The sequence below is a fragment of the Miscanthus floridulus genome, chromosome 8 (genome assembly GCF_019320115.1).
Source record: "Miscanthus floridulus cultivar M001 chromosome 8, ASM1932011v1, whole genome shotgun sequence".
Taxonomy (NCBI): domain Eukaryota; kingdom Viridiplantae; phylum Streptophyta; class Magnoliopsida; order Poales; family Poaceae; genus Miscanthus; species Miscanthus floridulus.
Genome location: NC_089587.1, coordinates 1,588,521 through 1,611,759, shown reverse-complemented (window position 1 = coordinate 1,611,759; position 23,239 = coordinate 1,588,521). Strand labels below are relative to the sequence as shown.

Here is a 23,239-nt window from a genome sequence, read left to right as displayed (position 1 = left end):
TGACTTCCTACCTTCCTAGGTAGGGTTTGGAAGGGCCCACCAATGGAATCTCCATCAAGGAGAGACCAATGGGTCACCTGAGTCAATCGGATGGCTTGGACGGCTACTGAGAGACAGGTAAGGACCAGTGGGATGCCCCATGCGGGCAATGCTAACTCTGTCACGAACGACGGGCTTGGATTCCATTCGAACACATCCGATAAGAGCTCCCTGAACCCGTCACTCGAGCCATCGAGGTAACTTTACCAAAACCCCTTTTTGTTTTTTAGTGCATGATCATTCATTCATCCATTCTCATGCATACATTCATACATTCATCCATATATTCATCCCATACATCCAAGCATCACATATGCAATCATTGCATCACAACGCTTCGTGTTGCGTCATGAAGCGGTAGTCGCCTCATTCGATATGAGCGACGACCGACCAGGGTTCAAAGGCCGGCCCGCTAAGGGCTCGAGGCTGCCTTGCGTCAAACAGAGTCAGGGGAGAAAACATAGATGAGCCCCAGCTGTCCTCGCCTGATCTGCTCTGAAGCGGATAGGGTCATCTCGACCTTCTCGTTCAATCCTAACCTTGAGCCATGCCCATAGAATCTCCATCGAGGGGTGGCCAGTGGGCCACCTGAGTCGATCTCTAGAACAGCTCAGGCATCTACTGGGAGATGGGTTAAGGAGCAGTGGAATGCCACATGAGGGCTATGCCAACCCCGTTACGAACAATGGACCCAGATTCCACTCGAACATACCCATTATTAAGCTCACCAAGCGCGTCACTCGAGCCATCGAGGCAAGCGACATTAGCTCAACCCCTCCGATTGCGGAAACCGTGGATGGGGTAACGCACGAAACTAGACCGACCCCTTGGCCATGCCTGATGCTTGGGTTGGCCCGACACTTGGGTAGGCGCTCCACCTCGCCTGACCCCTCAACCACGCCCGACGCTTGGGTAGGCGCTCTACCTCGCCCAACCCCTCGGCCACGCCCAACGCTTGGGTAGGCGCTCCGCCTTGCCCAACCCCTCGGTCGTGCCTAATGCTTGGGTAGGCACTCCGCCTCGCCTGACCCCTAGACCATGCCCGACGCTTGGGTAGGCGCTCCGCCTTGCCCTACCCCTTGGCCACGCCTGACGCTTGGGTAGGCGCTCCACCTCGCCCGACCCCTCGGCCACGCCCGACGCTTGGGTAGGCGCTCCGCCTCGCCCGACCCCACGGTCGTGCCTGACGCTTGAGTGGGCGCTCCACCTCGCCCGACCCCTCGGCTGCGCCTAACGCTTGGGTTGGCACTCTGTCTCGTTTGACGGCAACCCACGATCTTACACTCACTGGGTGCACTCATGAAACGAGTATAAACAACCCCTTCATGACTTCACAGAAGTCCCAAAAAGGGCTCGGGGGCTCCTGTCGGGTTCATAAACCCAGGGTCCCCAATGGACCCACTTCCCTGCAAAAAACTCGGCCCAGCAGACGGCGTTGCGACAACGCATGCCTCCCGGGTTGGCCTAGATACATAATGTCAGGCCAGGGCAACATCCGGTCCCCAATCGAAAGGCCTGATCAAGGCGGGGACACAGTCCAGCTTCGACCTCCTTTTCTGACCAGGGATACGCTGGACCTCTGCTCATGATTCTTCCCCGACCAACATGGTCAGGGCCAATTGGGGACTACCGACCGGGGACGCCCGCTCGGTGAGGGCCCACAGATCAGGCAAAGCAGATAAGGTAAGGCGCTCAAAGTCAACCGTAATACCGAGGACCGTACCCTGCCATGCCCTGCGCATCTTCAGGACGATGCCACCAGGCCATGCCAGACGGGCATTATGCAACCTTCCAAGCGTGTCAAAGTACAAATAGTATTGTAGGCGCCGACGTTTGCCGTACCAGACGAACACGGTAGAACTTGCCACGTGCGTCTGACATAAATAGTATTGTGGGCACCGACGACCATCTCGTACCCGAGAGCGTGGGCAACAAGACTAGGTAGCATACGTATCTATTCTCTCTTTCTCTGACTTATAAGGCCATCCCCTTCAACTATAAAAGGGAATGCGCTCTCTCCTCTCTGGGGGACGTTCTCTCGGCTCTCGAAAAAAAGAGGCTGGACGTTCTCTCTGGCTCTAGACAACCTGAGCACTCAAACAGCTCAATAATTCTATAACCCCACAGCTATACAGAGCATACCGCTCCAATACTTAGCGCACATTAGAGCACCCGTCACTCTCGCCCATTCGGTTCAGAGTCTGACCGGGCCTCTAACACTCCTTTCTCATTCCTACTCGTTTGTAACCCCACAGCAAATTTCGAGCACCTGGGATCAGTAATAAAGTCACCGACCGACTGAAACTGGACGTAGGGCACGTTGCCTGAACCAGTATAAATCATGTGTCATTGAGTGCTAGGCCACATACGATCACAACGCACGGCAAAACTACAAATGTTTACTTATTGGTCACTTTTCACACCGACACTGATAGTACTAATGATAGATGAAAATTACCTCTCAAGATATCTACAACTTTAAAATTACTTTTTAAGTGATCTCAATAATGGAGTTCGCTGATTTCCACTGGCCCTCCACATAGACAGTTCGTAAAAATCTATAAAGTACCGACAGTAGAAACTTTTTTTTGTATCAGTGAGGATTGCAAAATTATTTTATGAAATTTATAATTTAACGTGTGTGTTCCTCATAACTTCAAAGTGGTTCATAGCTAGTGTTACTATCCTTTGCTCACAGAAAAGAACGTACACCCATTTGTTAGAGTATATATACCACGACTAGGATAGATTTAGTTGGGATTATGCTCCCATGTATTGGCTTGACACTGCAAGTCATGCAAAAGCGTATGTATATCGTCAAGAGGTTCAATGTAAATAATCCAATTTCACTCAATTCTAATCCTCCTGCATGGTATCGTGAGTTTAAGTTCCAATTTAGAGCATAAGACATCGCTTCCGCACTACGTGCCGCCTAGGAGATCGATCTCCACTGGGGCCAGAGCCTCGTGAGTTTAAGTTCCAATTTAGAGCATAAGACATCACTTCCGCACTACGCGCCGCCTAGGAGATCGATCTCCACTGGGGCCAGAGCCAGCTTGTTTTGGTGGCATCATATTGATCTGTCGCTCTCGTCATCGTTCTAGTCTAGTTGCGGCAATTAATAGTCTGCCTCCTTGTATCGTCCTAGTCATTCCCTGGAGTGGCCAGGTCCGTTGACCAGGATCGTAGTCACCCATCCCAACCATGTGCTCTGACCCATCCTCCAAGCCGTCACTCTCCTCCACCACCGTCAACCGAGACCTTCACCACCCCTTGGCCAGGTAGAAATTGACATCGTCCCGCAACGACCCACCCGCCACTGCCAGGCATCTCGGAGGGTGGATTCGGCCCCGCCTTGTCACTCCCTCTTGTTGCTTTGCACCAGGAGCTCACCACCGACCCATGTTGTCTCTATCCCGCAACTCCTTGCTAGGCCATAGAGATCTCCACACCAGGAGCCGCCCGCTGTGGGGCCATGCGTGCCGCTAGAGGACGCCTCTGGCCGGGCCACCACCCGGCCCTTTCGCTCGCCCAACCGTCCTCAGCCCCTCCACTATCACCTCTCTAGGCCGGCATCTAGATCTCGCCGACGCTAGGGCGGCTCTGCCCCATCCTCCTCCGAAGTACCTAAGCTTTGTATCTATTGCTAGTTGTATCCCTTTTGGTTTACCCGATCATAGATCAGGGTTGAGTCGTCCATCGTCTACCAACCTCGCGCACTACTTCATCTTCGGCGTCAACTACACACCAGCATCGACCTCTTCGACCATGCGGCTAGGGCAGGCACGTGATGTCATCATTGCCACCACAGATTATTAGGATGCCTCCATCGTCTTCTTCTATCTTCATGTCGCCTCAAGCATACATGGTCTAATCAGCCAATTGTGCGTGATCTACCCAACTCCCATGACGTTTATCATCGAGTATCGCATGTTTACTCCGAGCAACAGGTCTTCTACTTCTATGTCGCCTCCTCAAGCCACAACATTACAGCTCATGATTGCCATGAAATTTAAGAGGAATGGTTTTGGGGAATGGATAACTTACGTTGCAACAAATACATCGTGGATTTGCTAGCTAATAAGCAATGGATCTGAATGGCTAAGAAGAGGACCACCATTGCTGACTTTGTCCTCAATTTTGGGTTGGAGGAGAAGAAAGAGAGGAGGGAGAAGGGAGAGAGGTTGGGTAGGCTCTGGCGTGACCGAGGCCATTAAGGGCTCGTTTGTCTGCACACAAATCCACCTCAATCCCTCCCAAATCATATGGATTGGGGTGTATTTGTGTGCAGCCAAACAAAGCCTAACGTGGTAACTTTAGTCATGGCAGTGCACAGGGCGTGACCAAAAGGACTATTTAGATTCATGTGGTTTTTAAAATATTTTTTATAGTTTTTTAATTTAAAAAAGCTCACGATTTCCACATATAGTAAGGTAGTACACGCACCTTTACTCTTTGAGGCCGATGCATGTACACTACACGCTTCACACAAACACGACACACCTGCAGGTACACAATACCAAACCTGCATGCTCATGTGCAGTGCAGCAGCAGGCGCTAATAATCATATAAATCGATCTCATTCTCACGTGATAGTCCCAAGATAGCTTTAATTAGCTTCAGCGGTGGCGGCCGGCGGCGAAGAAGGCGAGCGCGCCGACGAGCGGTGCGTTGGTGTAGGTGGAAGGTTCAGTCTGCGCGAAGTTGTCGCGGCTGTCGGTGAAGGCGTCGCTGCCGTCAGGCCCGCCGACGACGGCGCCGACCAGCACGTTGGCGTCGGGATCCGCCGAGTGCAGGTACCGGAACCCCTCGTCGCAGGCGATGCGCGCGGGGTGATCACGCACCGACGGCATGGACGCGCCGCGGTGGTGCACGTGCCGCGGGTACCGCGCACCGAACCCGACCATGTAGGACATCCGCGCCGGGTTGGCGCCCAGGATGTAGTCCACCTGCCGCTTGGCGACGGCCACCAGCGCGGACGCCGGCACCACGCCGCCGCCGCACGAGACCTGCACTCCGCCGCCGGCGGACGCGAGGGAGTTGGCGTACGCGAGGAGGAGGAACGCCGTGGATGTGACGTACTGCATGTTGCTGTCGCCTTCCTGGAACAGGAGTCCCCCCGGCGTGAACTGCGACTGCTGGAAGCCGGCGGCGCCCGGCACGAGCGAGCACACGTAGGTGTCGGCGTGCGCCTTGTAGAGCCGCAGCGCGTCGTCGGACTTGCCCTTGCCGATGCCCTGCAGGAAGGCCTTGGAGAGGAGGACCTTGGTGCCCACGCGCTTGTCGTCCCAGCTAAAGGTGAAGTCGTCCTGCTCCGCGCCCAGGTTGTGCCCGTTGGAGTAGATGTACGACAGGTACACGTCCGATGAGTTGCCGGCCTGCGACGTCGCCGCCGTCGCCATGTGCAGCCACGCCGCCGCCCACAGCAGCTCGTCCTGCATGTATGCATTGTTGGTTGTTGTGGATTAGGCCAGTTAAAACTGAACTTGAAGCTGCTACGCCAATGGCTCCCAAAAGTTCAGAAAAGGCTGAGAGAAAATGCAGGGCGCATGTGCTTACATGGTAGCCAGAGTAGGAGCAGTAGAACGGGCAGGCCACGGAGCCGAGCGAGTCGCTGTACGAGCCCCTGAACCGGTCCGCGAAATCGAACACCTGCAAGCGCACGCCACGACACGACGACGATGGATCGTCAGAGCCTCAGAGCACGACGCACGTCGCGTCACGGGCGGCACACACCGACCCGCCGCCCAAGAGCAAGGCCGGCAGGAAGGCATGTGAGTTCGATCATGCATGGATCAGAGGCACAGCACGTACCTTCTGAGCAGTCTGCAGCAGCTTGGCGGAGTAAGCGGGGTCACAGGTCCGGAACACGAGAGACGCGGCGGCGAGCGCGGCAGCGGTCTCGCCGGCGACGTCGGAGCCAGGCTTATCAGGCGTGACCTTGTACACGTCGCGCGGGGTGTCCATGTCCTCGGGCCGCTCCCAGCACTGGTGGTCTCCATAATCTTCATGTGATTGAAAATTTGGCATCTGTTCTCATTGCAGCTGTGGAACTCAGATCATGGCCATGTGCTTGAAGCCTGCAAGGATAGCTTGAAGAAGCTGCAGCTAGATTATCTCGATCTCTATCTTATCCACTTCCCAGTAGCTACTAGGCATACAGGTAATTTCCTTGCCCTTTGCATAATATTTAGAAAGATTCAGTGGGTACCTCACAGAAATGTGTATTGCTGCAGGAGTTGGCACAACTTCTAGCGCCCTCAGTGATGATGGCGTGCTAGACATTGATACCACTATCTCATTGGAAACAACATGGCATGCAATGGAAGAACTTGTTTCCATGGGACTGGTGCGCAGCATTGGAATCAGGTAAACCAAACCAACATTTTTCTTTGTTTTTGTTGGCACCAGTTTGACATTTGAGATTTTTAAGTCTTGGCAAGCTTCCCTTTGTATTATGATTCATTACTTTGACAAAGTAGTAGATAAATATGACCTTACTGTAATCGTAGTTTTGCACATACAGGAGCATTTAGTTCATATGTTCCCTTAAGTTTTCCAGCACAAAGTGTAGAATGGTTTTGTTCTTCCAGATCTCTTCAGTTTCATTGCATATGGTTGCGTGCAAATTCATTGCTTACTCTTGTCACCCTCCACTTTTTCTTCATTCCTTTTCTAGTGAAAAGTGCATGCTTACTTGTCTTGTAATTTTCCTTGGTCCATGCTTAATCAGAATCATGAACGTATTAATCATGTTAAGCTAAAGTTTAGGTTGTCGCCTGCATAAAAGATTGTAGTTTCTATTAACATTTTCTTATGTTCTTTCATTGATCCCCAGTTCTTTCTTTGGGGGAAATGGAAACTCTGTTAGGGTGTTGGATACTTGGATCTTGTATGTCTGTCTTCAAGGGGATCTGTAAAAATGGGTGTCGGCTATACAGTCCAATATCATGTTTGTTGTTTTGCCCTAATCCCTTGTTTGCAGACATTGAGTAGTCTTTGTCAGTCCTTTTGTACTAGGAATATTGCTGGTCTTGAAAGAGTAGTTTAGTTTCAAAATAGCCTGATTTCGAATATAATAAATCTTACACTAGAATTTTCTTGTTGCCATTTTTTACATGCTTTGAGATTTTCACTCTACTTTTTTCATGCTGGAGGAAGTCAACTTTTTTTACAATACTAACAATTAGAGTTACTGGTGCAGCAACTACGACATCTTCCTCACTAGAGACTGCTTGGCATACGCCAAGATAAAGCCTGCAGTGAACCAAATCGAGATTCACCCCTACTTCCAGCGTGATTCTCTTATCAAGTTCTGCCAGAAACATGGGATCTGCGTCACCGCGCATACCCCCTTGGGTGGCTCCACTGCCAACACCGAGTGGTTTGGGTCTGTCTCATGCCTCGACGACCCTGTCGTCAAGGTGGTTGTCATTTCAAATCTCCATTACAGCTCTAGACTATCAATCATCATCCTTGTTTAACAAATAGGAGTGCATTTTGTTTGGGTACCTTGCAATATCATCAGTTCTGGCACCAATGTGATCTGCTAACTTGGCATTGTGGCTACAATACAATTTGCTATGCTAAAAAAAAACAATACAATTTGCAGAGCTTGGCTGAGAAGTACGGCAAGACGCCAGCGCAGCTTGTCCTCCGCTGGGGTCTGCAGCGGAACACGGTGGTGATTCCCAAGACCTCCAAGGTGGAGAGGCTGCAGGAGAACTTTGAGGTCTTCGATTTCGACATCTCTGGCGAGGACATGGAGAAGATGAAGGCCGTCGACAGGAACTACCGGACTAACCAGCCTGCCAAATTCTGGGGCATCGACCTGTTTGCTTAGCTTATTTCAGCTGCATGCATCTCAGTCTCGGTCTCCCATATGTGTGGTACGGTGTTGGACATTATTCCTGAATCATTGCTCCATCTGCTGCTCCCAGGGCCCAGACAGCATCAATAATGAGGATTTCGATCCTCAGCTTCCATCACGTGTGTGACAGTGTGTGGTTGATGTTGGCGTTTGTCAACCCCACATGTTCCTTTCTCTTTCAGCTCTGCTTCATCACCACGTAGACTACGCAGCATTTGGAATTATTTACAGTTTTTACTTACATTCCGTACATATCTTTACTGTTAGGTTTAACAAATTACTAACAGCATTTTTGGTGACCGTGATGCTCCACGTTTTTCATAAGGGGAAATAATTACCAACAATATTGATCATAAGAAGCTAATTACTCATTGCTGTGGTAGATATTTAACAAAATATTACAAAACCATTGGCCAGTTGAAAAAAAAAAAAAACAAGAGGAAGGGATCCGTTCTGTTTTTTTTTTTTTTTTTTGGCGAATCATGGTAGGGACGCCACTCACTCCTGAGGACAGTACGCACATACTCTACTCCTATGAGTATTTTGCTATCCATATGAGTATTTTTGAGAGACTAAGACTGAAGCATTAGATCTTGAGATTGACGAAGCCACCATTGATATTTTGCTATCAAGAGGCAAAAAAAACTGATCGGTTCGCCTATTGGTAATACTTTCGGTCTTGTGATACACACACACACATATATATATATATATATATATATATATATATATATATATATATATATATATATATATATATATATATATATACACTGTTTTTTTCTTTTCCTCTCTAATAAACAGAAAAAATGCATCGCAAATTAATATCATGTATTTATGTTTTTTTTTTGTGAAAGAAACGTCATGTGGTCCAGCTGAACCTTTTCGACAAAATTAAGGAATACCACAATACCCCCTGTTTATATTCGAAACAACAACATCCAATTCTCTCTTACGATTACAACAAACGGTCTTTTTCAGAGCATTTTTGTCATCACTTGCCTAGGGCCCGGATCTGACAGCATCACATAATATACATATTATAATATATCAATAATGAGCATTATTATTGTCCATTACGCGTGTTATCACCACTTCTTTTTTCCCTCTCCTTTTCAGGTTGGCCTCACCATATCTAGGTTTACGGTCGACTGTCTTGGTCTCGTACTTTTCTTTGAGTGCTATGACAGTATGATGTAGTGTAGATCGATGGAGAACTTGTACATGTGGACCAAAGAAGGAGAAGATCGAGAGCCAAAAGGCCCCATGGATGTCATCTAGGAGTATATGCTGAAAGCAACGGCCTAGCTAGTTAAAGGTTGATAGTAGCTGCTACAAACAGTGTAATAGACACGTATACAGGTATATAATATAGGCGTGGAAGCATTATTATTATTATATTTGAGAAATTCAATCCTGTGGTATATATGTAGATTCCTAATAAATAAATATTTCCCACAATTAAAATAAATGGGGATTGGTAGGCGGTCGTAGTCATTCTTGGGCAGCATGCATGCCAGCATGGTCTGCGCGCCGCTGCATGCATGTCGAGGAAAAGTTAGCAGGTACGGTTGGCGTGGCTTATAAACTATACTTTTTCAGTTAATAAATAATATTTTTCTTTTATAACAAATCAATTAAAAATATTTTCAGCCATGGCTTATGAGCCAAGCAAACCGGACATATATAGCTACTCTCTAGAGAATCCTCAATATATACACACCGGCCGGAGCAAGAGAAAGGAGGAGTGCGTACAAGTAAGTGTGAGACGACAATGGCGGCGAAGGACGTGGCGCCGGCGGTGAACGGGCACAGCCGCAGGGTGGTGCCGTCGGTGACGCTGAGCAGCGGGCACCGGATGCCGGCGGTCGGACTGGGCGTGTGGCGGATGGAGAAGAACGACGTCCGCGGCCTCATCCACGCCTCCATCTGCATCGGCTACCGCCACTTGGGCTGCGCCGGTATGCATGCATGACTACTTGTATACGTGGCAGCTAGGAGCTTCACGTCTCACATGCACACAGCACACACATCGTCGTGCGTGCATGCAGCACGAACCACTTGGTGTACATATAAGTAGGAAAGAGGCTTTTACATGTATGTCATTAAAAAAGTTTATAATCATACACAAGTCATTAAAAAATTTGACCGCACACAGGTGCTACTGCTCTAAACTTCTTTGCCTTACAAACCATTCCGCTCGTGTTCTGTTTGTTTTTCGTCGTTTGATGTGGGACCGGCCCAGTGAAATTGTCCATATTACCCTTGGCGGTCCCACACCAAACAACGAAGAACCCTGGGGGAGAGAGAGCGCGGGGACGGCTCTGGCTCACGGCGACAGCGGCGCGCGGCGGACTAGGAGTGCCGGCGCCGGATCTGGCATCGAGGCCACCGGGGCACCTCCTTGCTCTCCCCGGGCGTGCGGCCTCCTCCCTCCTGGCGGCGCACACGGCGGCCCTTGGAGGCGACGCGGACGGCCTCCTGGAGCCACCCGCCGGCCTCGCGCCCTGCGCCCCCGGGATCGCGGCCCCCCGTCACTGGAGCACCACGGCCACCCTCCTAGAGCACGCGCCGCCGGATCTGCCGACGAGGAACGGCGGTGCCCTGGCTCCCCTCTCCACGGCAACGAGCAGCGAGGCCACCAGGGCACCTCCTTGCTCTTCCCGGGCGACGTCCACTTCCCGTTCCTATCCCCACCGGTGGTGCATCCAGCATCTTGGGCGCCGCGCGCCTGTGGCGAGTGCGCGACGAGGCTGGGGGACTGAGACGGCGACGACGCCTTGGAGCTAGCGGCCACGCGCGGGTATGACTACGGCGGACGGCAACGGCAGCGCGCGGCTGACGAGGAGCGCAGCGGCAGATCTGGTGAAGGAGACGGCGACGACGGACGTGCGGTGGGGCAACTACGAGCTCGGCCACGTTGACGGTGACGGGGCGCAACGAGGACGACTAGGAGCTCGGCCGCGCGGACGGTGACGGGATATCGATCCAGGCGGGTGAGGAGTAGCCAGGCGCCGCCGGATCTGGCGACGTGGTGTGGCGGCGCCCCGGCTTCCCTCTCCACACGACGACCAGCGAGGCCACCGAGTCCACCACGACGGACGACGGCGTCATGACCGCCTGGGAGGTTGTCGGGCCGAGTCACGGGTCGGGTCGCCGGGGAGCAGGCGCTGGCGCGCAGCCAGGCGCGGGGCCTGGAGTGTGCGCGGTCGCCGGGGACCCGAGCGCAGGCGCGAGCTCCGCCGAGCAGGGCTCTGTCGGCTGCAAGCGCGAGCGCGAGCTCCACCGGGCGCGGACACGAGCACGAGCGCGAGCGTGAGCTCCGCCGGCCTCGAACGCGAGTGCGAGCGGTGTGGACTAAAGAAGCAAGAGGATAGGACGAGAGAATGGTATTTTGGACCTTTATACTGACCGGGCCCACATGTAACGGTGAAAAACGTATAGAACACCGACGGAATGGCTTGGAGAGCAAAGAAGTTCAGAACGATGGCACTCGTGTACAGTCAATTTTTTTAATGGCTTGTGTGTAATTACAAACTTTTTTAATGGCATACATGTAAAAGCCTCTATAAGTACAGGTCTGAATAAGCTAATAAGGTGCATGCAACGTGTTTACGAATTACGATCGTCTAACATCCTGCTGAGTTAGTACTCAAATCAAATGGTTGTGGGTACATCGATACTTTCAGATAAAACACATCCATGGCGGATCGGTACTCCCTTCGTCTCAAAAACATAACAATTCTAGGTCTAAGACTAGTCAAATTAAACTTTCAAAGTTTGACCTATTCTATAGCAAAAAATATCAGCATTTATGCCTTTGATCTAAATACATTTACTATAAAAATATATTTCATGATCAATCTAATAATGATACTTATTTGATACAATTCCGAATCCGCTTTGTCTAGCTACGAGAATAAGGAAGCTATAGAACGCTAGCGGCATGCTTAAGCTTAACACATACAAGTCGAACTCGAAGTGGTGTTTCTAGTGGCAAACGGACGAGTAAAACGTAAGAAAACTGGCCTTGGGAGGGGAACACAACTGAAAACGGTCGCTAATACCCCATAGGCCGAGGAGCAAATATACAAAAATGTTAGAACTTGTTCGCATAAAGTTGGTTAAAGTTAAAATTATTTGACTTCTCAAAGAATGAGAAATACATATATTTTTTTATAAAGGGAGTATGTATGAAAGCCATTGACTCGAGGATGAGACCATTGCCAAAGATCCCATTGAGTTAGAGCTCTAGTGTTCAAGGCTGGATCTAGGAACAACTACTAAGAGAGGCTTTCTCTCATAGTCCTCTACCCCTGTAGCCTCCTCATTCAACCTTCCACATGAATGGCATCTCAGCTCGCCATATGCGTGGATATTCCTGAATGATTTTCCACATGAATGATTGATAGCATCAATAACGAGGATTTCCCAATCTCCCATCACGCGTGTGATGGTGTGAGGGAGGTGGATGTTAGTGTTTGTTATCCCCACATGTTCCTTTCTCTTTCGCTTCAGCTTCATCACCATGTAGACTACAAGATTCGCAATGTTTGCTGACGATAAATCATTCCAGTGGGGAAAAAAAGTTCCATTAAATTATACTGTTTTTTTTCTTGAGAAAGTAGAGAGAAATACTGCTAGAAGGGAGTAAGGGACACAGGATGGCATTTCAGCCCAGTGGCCTCCATATCCCTCAAGCAGCCCGCCAACTTCCAGAAGGACCTAGGCCCAGTGGCCTTGCCGCCCGGCCGACCTGCGCCCCACGAGCTGGCTGCGCAGGCAGAGCGCCGGCGGCCACCCTACCCTCACTGTTCCGCCGATTGGACTTCCTTCCTGCCTTCCTTTCTGGGCCTCGTTTAGACTAGGGTTAGAAATCAGTATTTGGTACTGTAGCACTTTCGTTTGTATTTGACAATTATTGTCTAATTATAGTCTAATTAGGCTCAAAAAATTCGTCTCGTAATTTACAATCAAACTATATAATTAGTTATTTTTTTATCTATATTTAATACTCTATACATATGTTCAAAAATTTAATATAATAGAAAGAGGATAAAAAAACTTACAATCTAAGCAAGGCCCGGTGGGATCGACTAGAAAATTGCAGGTTCCAAGGAATCCCCCGTCTCTCCGTGCTGTACTATTCAACGTGATGTGATGAACATCGTGTCGGGTACCGTGAGAAGGGGTGCCCTAAGCAAGACCCAAAAAACGACTGCTTAGACTCCGTAGAGATCGAAACCAGCTAAACACTGCTGGCCTCGGCCGATTCTCCGACTCGCCCGAGGCCCATCACCGCGGGCCTCGGCCGATTCTCCGACTCGCCCGAGGCTCCCTCACTACCGACCTCGAGCGATTCCCCGCCAAAGGCCTCGGCCGGGCCACCGACCCTCCGTCTCGCGCAAGGCGGGCTCGGCAGCACTCCGCTGCCTCTTCCTCCTCCCGTCCCTCTGACAAAACGTCGTGTCGCATCAACTCAGCCAACTGCTGCCCCTGACGACAACCGCATGCTCGGCACAGTACATCAGAATGGCCGATGGGACAGGAGGCAGGACTGGGCAGGGGTTACCCGTCACTGTACTAACCACCATGCACATGGTTGACACCCATGCCTCACTGTGCTGCCAACTCCTGCTCCGAGGACAACGCAGCGTGGGGAGCCACGTCTGGGCTACTGTGGCCTCGGAATCAGCACCCAGGACCAATAATTCCCTCCAAGGCCTCGGTAGTTCGCCTCAGGGGCTCGACAGCCTGGGGACCCATGTCCACCAAAGCCCCCCGCGATGGCTTGGCCTCGGCACCTACAGAGCCACAGCCCCCTACGACGTCATCACGCGATGACCTGCACGTCCCCCGGACTGGGCAGGGGTTACCCGTCACTGTGCTAACCACCATGCACATGGTTGACACCCATGCCTCACTATGCTGCCAACTCCTGCTCCGAGGACAACGCAGCATGGGGAGCCGCGCCTGGGCTACTGTGGCCTCGGAATCAGTACCCAGGGCCAACAACTCCCCCGAGGCCTCGGCAGTTTGCTTCACGGGCTCGGCAGCCTGAGGGTCCATGACCGCCGAGCCCCCCACGATGGCTCGGCCTCGGCATCTGCAGAGCCGCTGCCCACTACGACGTCATTACACGGTGACCAGCACGTCGCCCGCCATGTCCTGCATCAAGCTGTACTGGAGCCCCACGACGCACAAGATCAAGTATGACCGGCGTGTCACTTCTGCACGACAAGGACGGAGCCACTCCATCGACCATACCACAACAACAGTGGCCGGCTACAGGGCTCGGACACGACACCCCATTTGCAGAAGCGCTATGTAGCAACCTATGTACGTTCCCGGTCCTCCCTTAGAGTATAAAAGGGAGGGACCGGGGCCATTTCTAGGGGACGAGAAAGACGAACACACCTATAGGACCACGCACTCCTACGCTGCTTGGGAACAACGCCTCAAGCAGCCCGCACCACCCACGCCGAGACCTGGGGCTAGTCCCCTCTCTCACCTAGCTTGTAACCCCCTACTACGAGCACTCCGGTGCAAGGAATACAAGATCGATCTCTCGGACTGGACGTAGGGCCTCGATTGCCTGAACCAGTATAAACCTTGTGTCTCTTTGCACTACCATCCGGGATTAGGGGCACGCAGCACAGATTCACTCGTTGGTTGAGGGACCCCTGGTTCCAAAGCACCGACACGTCGTGTCTTCTGTTTCGTGGTCTGCAGCAAAATACGGAAACGAAGCTGAGGTTGGTGGCGCTTGCAGAGGCATTCCAGACCGGGCTTCATCACAAGGTTAAACTTATCCTCCACATCACAGAATGCAATGCTACTCCCTCCATCCCAAATTATAAGTCATTCAAAGAATTTTAGAGAGTCAAAGCATCTCAAGTTTGATCAAAATTATAGAAAGAATTACAAAGATTTATGACATCTAATAGATATTACTATAAAAATATAATTAATGAAGAACCAATGATACTTAGTTGATATCATAAATGTTATTATCTTCTCTCCAAGATTCTTGGAATGAATAATTTGGGATGGACGGAGTATTATACTACTGCTAGTGTTTTTTTCCCTTACTCTACTACTGGAAAATTATACATAGCATTGGACTCTTTTTTTGCATTGAACTGGGTTAAAAGAGGCTTTACCTAGTACCCAAGGATGAATGATTGAACTTTACAATCTGTTCAGTCATTATTAGACTGTCTGACATACAAAATACCAATGCTGGCTTGTACCAAACCATGATAGACTTTCATCTTGACATTGGGAATCCCGATCGATTCCAACTCAACCAATGTCAAACCCTGCTCTTAATATAATCAGCTCATGTGCCTTTCTTTAAAAGGAGAACAAAAAAACTTCCACTATCATGAGATTGATGGGCATGTGTTTATTATGATTGTAGCTATGGAACTCAGACCATGGGCATGTGGTTGAAGCCTGCAAGGATAGCTTGAAGAAGCTGCAACTAGATTATCTTGACCTCTACCTCGTTCACTTCCCAGTGGCTACTCCGCACACCGGTAACTCCTTTTGCCTTTTATATTTCCTATAAATTACATGGAGCAAGAACATTTCGTTGGGTTTCTCATGGAATCCTTTTGCACTATATACATATCTGCAGGAGTTGGCGCAACTGTGAGCGTTATTGGTGAAGATGGTTTGTTAGACATCGATACCACTATCTCGCTTGAGGCAACATGGCATGCAATGGAAGACCTTGTTTCTATGGGACTGGTTCGCAGCATCGGAATCAGGTGAGGAGTGGACCAATGCCACCGGCTTCTTTGTTTTATTCACTTCTGGAACTTGGGGATAATTTGACCTTGGTGTGTTTATATTAACCTGTCTTGTATATCATGTGCTCCGTTAGGCCGTTGATGTCAATGACTCGGTATAATCTTATTATAATTTTCTGGTGACAGTTATTGCTTTACTACCTATGTATATGCTGGAAATCATTTTGACTTAGGAGTAAGTTACTTGAGATGATTCAGGTTCAGAACAACCAGAAGGACTGCATTGCATCTTGCACAGGAAGTCACCTTTAGAAGATTTAACCACTATGGTTGTTTTGTGCAGCAACTACGGCATCTTACTCACCAGAGACTGCTTGGCCTACGCCAGGATAAAGCCCACCGTGAACCAGATAGAGCTGCACCCCTACTTCCAGCGTGATTCCCTCGTCAAGTTCTGCCAGAAGCACGGCATCTGTGTCACTGCTCACACACCCTTGGGTGTTCGGCTCGCTCTCATGCCTCGACGACCCTATCATCAAGGTGGTTGTCATTCCAAATCGATCCTCATTCATCAGTTTTAAATCGCACTGTCATCAAAGGTTTCTGCTAGTACATTTGATCGTGAACATTCAGCTTGAGTACATATCTTGCACAGCGCAACCCTGCATTTGTGATGGTGATTTGCATTCTTGCTCAAACCAAATGGCTGAGCTGCGACTGCGAATAATCCATGGCAGGAGCTGGCAGAGAAGTACGGCAAGACCCCCGCGCAGCTGGTCCTCCGGTGGGGTCTGCAGAGGAACGCGGCGGTGATCCCCAAGACGTCCAAGGTGGAGAGGCTGCAGGAGAACCTGGAGGTCCTGGACTTCGACATCTCGGAGGAGGACATGGAGGAGATGAAGGCCATCGACCGGAACCACCGCACCAACCAGCCGGCAAGTTCTGGGGCGTCGACATCTATGCTTAGCTAGCTTGCTACCTGGTTGCTTGCAGTCTCGTCTCATGATTATATTCCCCAGTGTATTCGTTTTCTGAATGCTATCAGACAACATCGATTATATGGGATTTTGTACTTCTACATGTGAGCTCATGTGCTGCGTTTTTGCTGGACATTTAAATAGCTGGTATAAAATACCTATGCTTAATTTGGTTGTAATTTGTGTTTGGCACTTCAGTTGTTCTCATGTTGCTTGTGGAAAATTAGTTGGATGCTCGTTATCTAGTTGAGATATAGAGATATATATGGTGTGGAAACAAACTTTAACTTCATGAAACTCGTAAAACTGATATGAAATGACAACATTCCACACAAACTTAATTTCCAAAAAGTAAATATTAAGTAAAGAAATACTCGGTACCATCAGCTGCACCAGGATTTTTTTTATAATACAGATCATGTTTATATCATCAAAAGGGTCTCATTTAGGAAAGAAAGTTCATGACGCTCTATTGATAATAGCGCATGTTTTACATCATCTTGGGCGCATGTTTTATATCATCTTGGGCATCAACATCGCCTTGAACGGTCAATGCTTCAAGCATGCTGGAAACGGCCCCCCTGAAATTCCAAATAGCCTGTCAGCACCACAGAACAGTAGTTATGATTTGGAGATGCTGAACCATTACTGTAACAGTAACAGACGTGGTAAGGATAAGTAATCTATGGAAACAAGTAAGACCATGCTGAAGACCAGAGAGGCCAAAACTCTGTTTATAGTCATATGCAGAGTTCCACGCAAATCATTTAGAGCTTAGTACACTATGGGAAAAGAAACTGATATTGCTGTGCAGGTAGTTATACTACACGGAGCTTCTTTGGCTCTGATATAATCTAGTGGTTCAAAAAAGAAAAGAAAAAACAAAGATGAAATCTCAAGAAAATATATGGTAACATTTGGACATTTAGTTTATGAAATTTCTGAAATTGTTTGAAGATTTTCAAAATATAATCCCAAGTTGTTTTTGGGCATGTGTAACAGTAGCCATTTGGATGTTTAAGATATCATTAGATGATATGTGAAATGTGAATTTAAATCATTTACTTTTGAATGTTTATACCCATTATAAGTTATAACTACTATTTTCTAAACTATACTACATAATTTTAGTGGCATTCAGCATTTAAGATGGCATAGGCGTCCTGTTGCTTGCGCTAGATCTAGATTTGTGAAAACTTGTCAGCCTCTCATACACAGTACACAATACACAATACAACATAGTAAAACCAAATCATACTAACAGAGCACATTGGTGTCCCCAGTGTTCATACCTAGTCTTTCATCTAGAAAGAACGTCTTCCCTGGAGCCTGTCAACAATCTCCACTACGGAAGGCCACCGGTACTGATCAACCTCCACAAACCTTAACTCAATATATCAATGCATGCCTGTACTTCCATGAGGTCATCTGGACATAGTGTTGGGTACTTGGAAATGACGTTGCATCCAATTCTGACATACCTGCAGAATTGAATTATGGTCCTTAATGGTAATTTATAAACTGAATGTAAGCTTCTAAGTAGATTTTTCAACCTTCCAATCATAATATAAAATTGTCTTACATTATCTAGAAGTTTGCCTTCAGGTCTGTCTGTACCACCAAGATAGATCTTCTCTCCAGTCGTGATGATGATAATTAGAATGCCTAAGCTATATATGTCTGACTTGGTGGAGATTTCATCTCTGTATAGATATTCCGGAGCCTTATACCTGGAACAGTTTTTGGGGATTCAAATGCAATATATTCTGCGAATAAAAAAGAACACTCATATTATGCAGCTTATTTCATCTTACTTTACTCCCACAACATTTATTGTATTAGTCCGGCTCTGTTCATCACCAAATTGTCTTGAGAAACTAAAATCACAAATCTTTGGCACCCAATTATCGTCCAACAATATGGCGGTGGGATGAATACACATCTGAATAATGGGCACATCCCCCTATGAAGGAAGCGTAGTCCATTGCAGATCCCCTCGATTACTTTGAAGTGTATCCCCCAGTCAATTGCATTAGTTTCAGCTGTAGAGGTGAAAACATCGAACCATGTTAGTGTTATAAGACAAAGGTATCCAAAAATATGTAATTTCTTATGATATTTTCCAAAAATATGTAATTTCTTATGATATTTTTTTCAAGAAAGATAGAGTACACACAGTTACACATGCACACCGCCACGCGTTGGCACATCTTGGATTAGCAAAGTCGTCATAGATGCCTAGCACTAAATAACTGAATAAATAGTTGAAAATACAAACAGTTGTATTGAGTCTGATACTAGAACACGGGTGAATAACAAGGAGCTAAATGTTTGTTAGAAAGAAGGGAACTATGTAGGAACAGGCCGTTTAGTTCGCTTGGTGGCATCTGAAGATTTGGTTTTAGCTTCTACAGAGAGGCAACGAGTACTAAATCAATAATCTGCACACAAGTTGTGTTTGCCTAAAGACTCCTCACCCTTTGAAGTTTTGGAAAGCCTCAAGGTTCAGCTCTCAGCTCATTGTGGAGCTTATCATTTTATTTTATTATTATGTTGGAGCATTTGGTCGGTCAGAAACAACTTCATCTTCAAAGGAGAAGCACTCACTCGCTGCAACTTCATCTTCAAGTCCGTGTTTGCTCTAGTTATTCTTACGGAAAAAAACGTTTTGCCTCTGATTTCTTCATGGCTAGAGAATCTTCTGTAATCTTGCTTATTTTCTCTGTTTTTTTCTTAACCTTTGTTTTGCACTTCTGTAACCTGTTTGTACAGTAATGTTGTGACTAGTGTTCGAACAAGTGATGGAGACACGGATGACTTCCCGATTAGAATAGGACTACATCAAAGGTCAGCTTTGAACCCTTATCTGTTTGCCTTAGTGATGGATGAGGTCACAAGGGACATACAAGGAGACATCCCTTGGTGTATGCTTTTCGCGGACAATGTAGTGCTAATTGATGAAAGCCGGACAGGAGTGAATTAGAAACTGGAGTTATGGCGGGAGACTTTGGAGTCCAAAGGTTTTAGACTAAGTAGAACTAAAACTGAGTATATGAGATGTGACTTCGGCACTACGACTCGGGAGGAGGAAGATATTAGTTTGGAAGGTCAAGTAGTGCCTAGGAAGGATACCTTTCGATATTTAGGATCAATGCTACAGAGAGACGGGGATATTGATGAAGATGTTAGACATAGAATCAAAGCAGGGTGGATGAAGTGGCGCCAAGCATCTGGTGTCCTATGTGACAAAAGGGTACCACGGAAGCTAAAAGACAAGTTTTATAGGACGGCGATTAGACCTGCTATGTTGTATGGTGCAGAATGTTGGCCTACGAAAAGACGACATAAATGTCGTGGAAATACGTATGTTGCGTTGGATTTGCGGTCATACAAGAAGGGATCGAGTTCGGAACGATGATATACGTGATAGATTATGGGTAACACTAATTGAAGAAGAACTTGTCCAACAGCGGTTGAGATAGTTTGGACATGTCCAACGGAGACCTCCAGAGGCACCGATGCATAGTGGAATCCTAAGCCCGGATAGTAACGTGAAGAAAGACAGAGGAAGACCAAAGTTGACTTGGGTAGAGGCAATAAAAAGAGACTTGAAAGGATAGAATATACCCAAAGACTTAGCCTTAGATAGGAGTGCTTGGAAAACAGTTATTCATGTGCCTGAACCTTGATTGCTTCTACTAGGTTTCAACTCTAGCCTATCCCAATTTGTTTGGGACTTAAAGGCTTTGTTGTTGTTGTTGTAGGGCCTCGTCTCTCATGATCCCTCAATAAAAAAAATCTAAACAAACCATACAGGCTACAATTTGGCCGGGATTTCATTAAAAAAAAGGCCGAGATTGCAGATCATGCCGGGAGGGGGTTGAAATTGCCTCTGTTGATTTAAAAACGTTGAAAAGCTGCATAGCAGACTGGAGCAGGGCGAATCTAGCAGATAGCCAAGAGACTAGGGTGCAAAAGGGAGGTCACACAAGTTTAATTGCTCCGGATTTGGAAGGAATTAAGGACAGAAGTGTGGTAACTGGTGAGCAATTGCACGGGCACAATTTTCTGGTAGCATCTTGTTGCAAAAGAAAAATACTGTTCGTTGGCTGAAAAAGTACGACTTATAAGCCAAACGAACAGGGCGTTAAGCAGCGGGATCAATGTCACTAACCTGGAGATGGAAGTCCACCAGATGGTCGCGTCGTGTGCGTTGAAGCGATATGATTGCTATGACGCGAGAGGGCTGATGAAGACGACGAGGGGTACCACACCACATGCAATCAGATGCATAATTTTAACTACGAACAGACGTGATTTAAAAAAAAAGTAAAATTGGAAGTCAAACTGACATTTTGTTTATGATAACTTAACTAATGTGCATGCATGTGCACACCGCTTATGGAACAGCAATTTCATACTAATCAGAATGGAAAGAATATTAATTTCATTGGACTAGCTTGAAACTGGAAAAATAATCAGGAAGGAAGACAATATACTCCTATGTGTATGCCTAATCACCAAGTGAATGAAATTGTTGTATAAATTCAAGACCAGTAGTTAGAAATTTTATTCGTTGGATAACTGAGCATAGATATATGTGATGAATTCGTAACAAATACCCACGGCTGTTCCACATGAACAGCCCTTTTTTTCCGAACCATGGAACCTGCCTCTTTGCCAACAAGCTGATGTTTCTCTTTCGATAGAACATGCTTGCTCGCAGGCAAAGCTAGAGAGACAGGTGACATGAACCAAAAATGTTCAAACTGAAATTGCACTATCCCTAGGATTAGTTCAAGGTGCCGCCAACTTTTAGGCCTTTCCTTCATCGGTGTCCAGCTTGATCAGTGCGCCAGACGTCCCTAGGATGAATCTGCAGGAAGCCAGTGGCAATACCCTCCACAATGTCCTTGGTGAGGTGGGGGCTGGGGAGTTTGGAGCTGGGACTGTTGCTGGTGGCTTTGGGTTGAAGACCTCATCTGCATTTGGCTTGTCCTTAACCTTCAGTCTTCCCTGCAACTCTCTTGCTGCGCCTTAGATACTGCTCATCAAGGGGCTCTTCCAGCTTTTCGGCCCTCCTCTTGCGTGCTGTGGCCTGAGAGGGGTCTGTGATCTTGGTGGTCAGACTTGAAAGGGCAGAGAGCAATTCGTTGGTTAGGCTTGCCTGGCCCAACTCCAACTTGAATGCTTCAATATGTTGCTTCTTGCACTTAGCATCAAGATCGCGGGCCTTCTCATCACCAATGGTCATGAACATTGCCATGATTAAGTCCCCCGAGCTGTGCGTTTCGGCGTACGCTTTGACTTCTTTGGCCAGGTGAGGATACAATTTTGATAGTACACTGAAGTCCCTAGATGTTGGCTCAACCCGCTCATCTTCATCAGCTTGGCCCCAGAGGATTTCAGATAGCTTAAACAGTCGACGACTAAGGTCATCGGATGGGCAGCCTTGTAAAAGGAACCTACAGTACCGCCTCCTAAGCTTGCGAATCTTATCAGTGAGCTTGTCCTCGGTTGCATCAATTTTGTCAAAGGTGAGATTGGCCAAAAGGTGTGATGAGTCAGGCAAAGCACCATTATGGGACTGAGCGTGCACGACCAAAGCATTGAGAATCTTGAGCTCGTCATCATAGGACCATGATCGCTCAACTGCTGGCTTCTTCTCTGTCTCAGAACTGCGTGGCTTGTGCATGTCCTTGTTATGTGGGGGTGAAGTGTCACCGGCATGATCTTGCTCTGTGATCTTCTTCTCCTGCTGCTCCTCTTCAAGGGCTCTGTGCTCGTCCTGTGGCGGTGAGATGTTGCTCTGCTCTTGCTCTGCCATCTCCCTGCCATGGTGCTCGTCTTCTTGGGCGATGTCAGGCGAGGAGGGCGGCGACGTCGGCTTGGTCAATGCCTTTCTAAGCTGCTGTAGGGCCGAAGCGGCGACAGTCTCATCAGATCGCGCAGCACACTTCTCTGGGCGCTCTTCTCCCTGCTGCGGCGGTGGGCCCCGCTTCGGAGTCACGGCCCTCTTGTTGCGGTCGGCGCCGGCGGTGTCGTCGGGCAGCGGGTCCCTCGCCGGTGACGCATCACCAGAGTCCTCCGCCTCATCCTCCTCCTGCGACGCCGGAGGGGATTTCTTGACATCCTTCGAGGTCGTCTTGGTCTTCCCACCGCGCGGCGCGCTCCTCGCCGGAGAGGGTTGCTCCTGCTTCAGCGGCATCTCCTTGGGCTCGGCGGACATGGCGGTCTCGCCGGACTTGCCGCTCTCCTCCACCTCCTCGTCGGAACCCTCAATGCCACCGTTGCGGCCCAACTCCTTGGAATCATTGGATCTTGGTCGGCCGGCGCGGCGCTTGGCAGCCATGGAGGCCCGATCGATGGCGGAGGGAACGGGATTTGGGATTTTTTGGCTGGGGTTTGGACGGTGACGCACGAGGTTGGCGATAGAGTGAGGTGTTGGATAGAAGTGGAGGAACGCAGGCGCCTGGCCGGGTGGCGGCGTGAGATGGGGGTGGCCGGGTGGATGAATGGAACCCTAGGAAAGTATATTATACCAGAATTGTCCCGTTCGCTGGTCTGAAACTTGATTGAAACTGGCTGAAAAATAC

The 23,239-nt window shown here is 48.5% G+C and overlaps 2 protein-coding genes and 2 pseudogenes across 2 annotated transcripts; 2 read left to right on the top strand and 2 right to left on the bottom strand.

Moving 5' to 3' along the window:
- Positions 1–4,658: 4,658 nt before the first annotated feature.
- LOC136470856 (endoglucanase 4-like) lies at positions 4,659–6,030 on the bottom strand. Its single transcript, XM_066468589.1, has 3 exons — positions 5,854–6,030; positions 5,599–5,691; positions 4,659–5,474 (listed from the first exon to the last, which is right to left on the bottom strand). The coding sequence occupies exons 1-3, from the start codon at positions 6,004–6,006 to the stop codon at positions 4,659–4,661; spliced, it is 1,062 nt and encodes a 353-aa protein (XP_066324686.1). The 5' UTR covers positions 6,007–6,030.
- LOC136477298 (NADP-dependent D-sorbitol-6-phosphate dehydrogenase-like) lies at positions 6,005–8,120 on the top strand. Its single transcript, XM_066475419.1, has 5 exons — positions 6,005–6,034; positions 6,085–6,202; positions 6,276–6,408; positions 7,244–7,463; positions 7,652–8,120. The coding sequence occupies exons 1-5, from the start codon at positions 6,005–6,007 to the stop codon at positions 7,880–7,882; spliced, it is 732 nt and encodes a 243-aa protein (XP_066331516.1). The 3' UTR covers positions 7,883–8,120.
- Positions 8,121–9,683: 1,563 nt separating this feature from the next.
- Positions 9,684–16,822, top strand: LOC136470855 (NADP-dependent D-sorbitol-6-phosphate dehydrogenase-like; annotated as a pseudogene).
- A 273-nt stretch (positions 16,823–17,095) lies between these two features.
- LOC136470854 (uncharacterized) lies at positions 17,096–23,142 on the bottom strand (annotated as a pseudogene).
- Between the last annotated feature and the right edge of the window lie 97 nt (positions 23,143–23,239).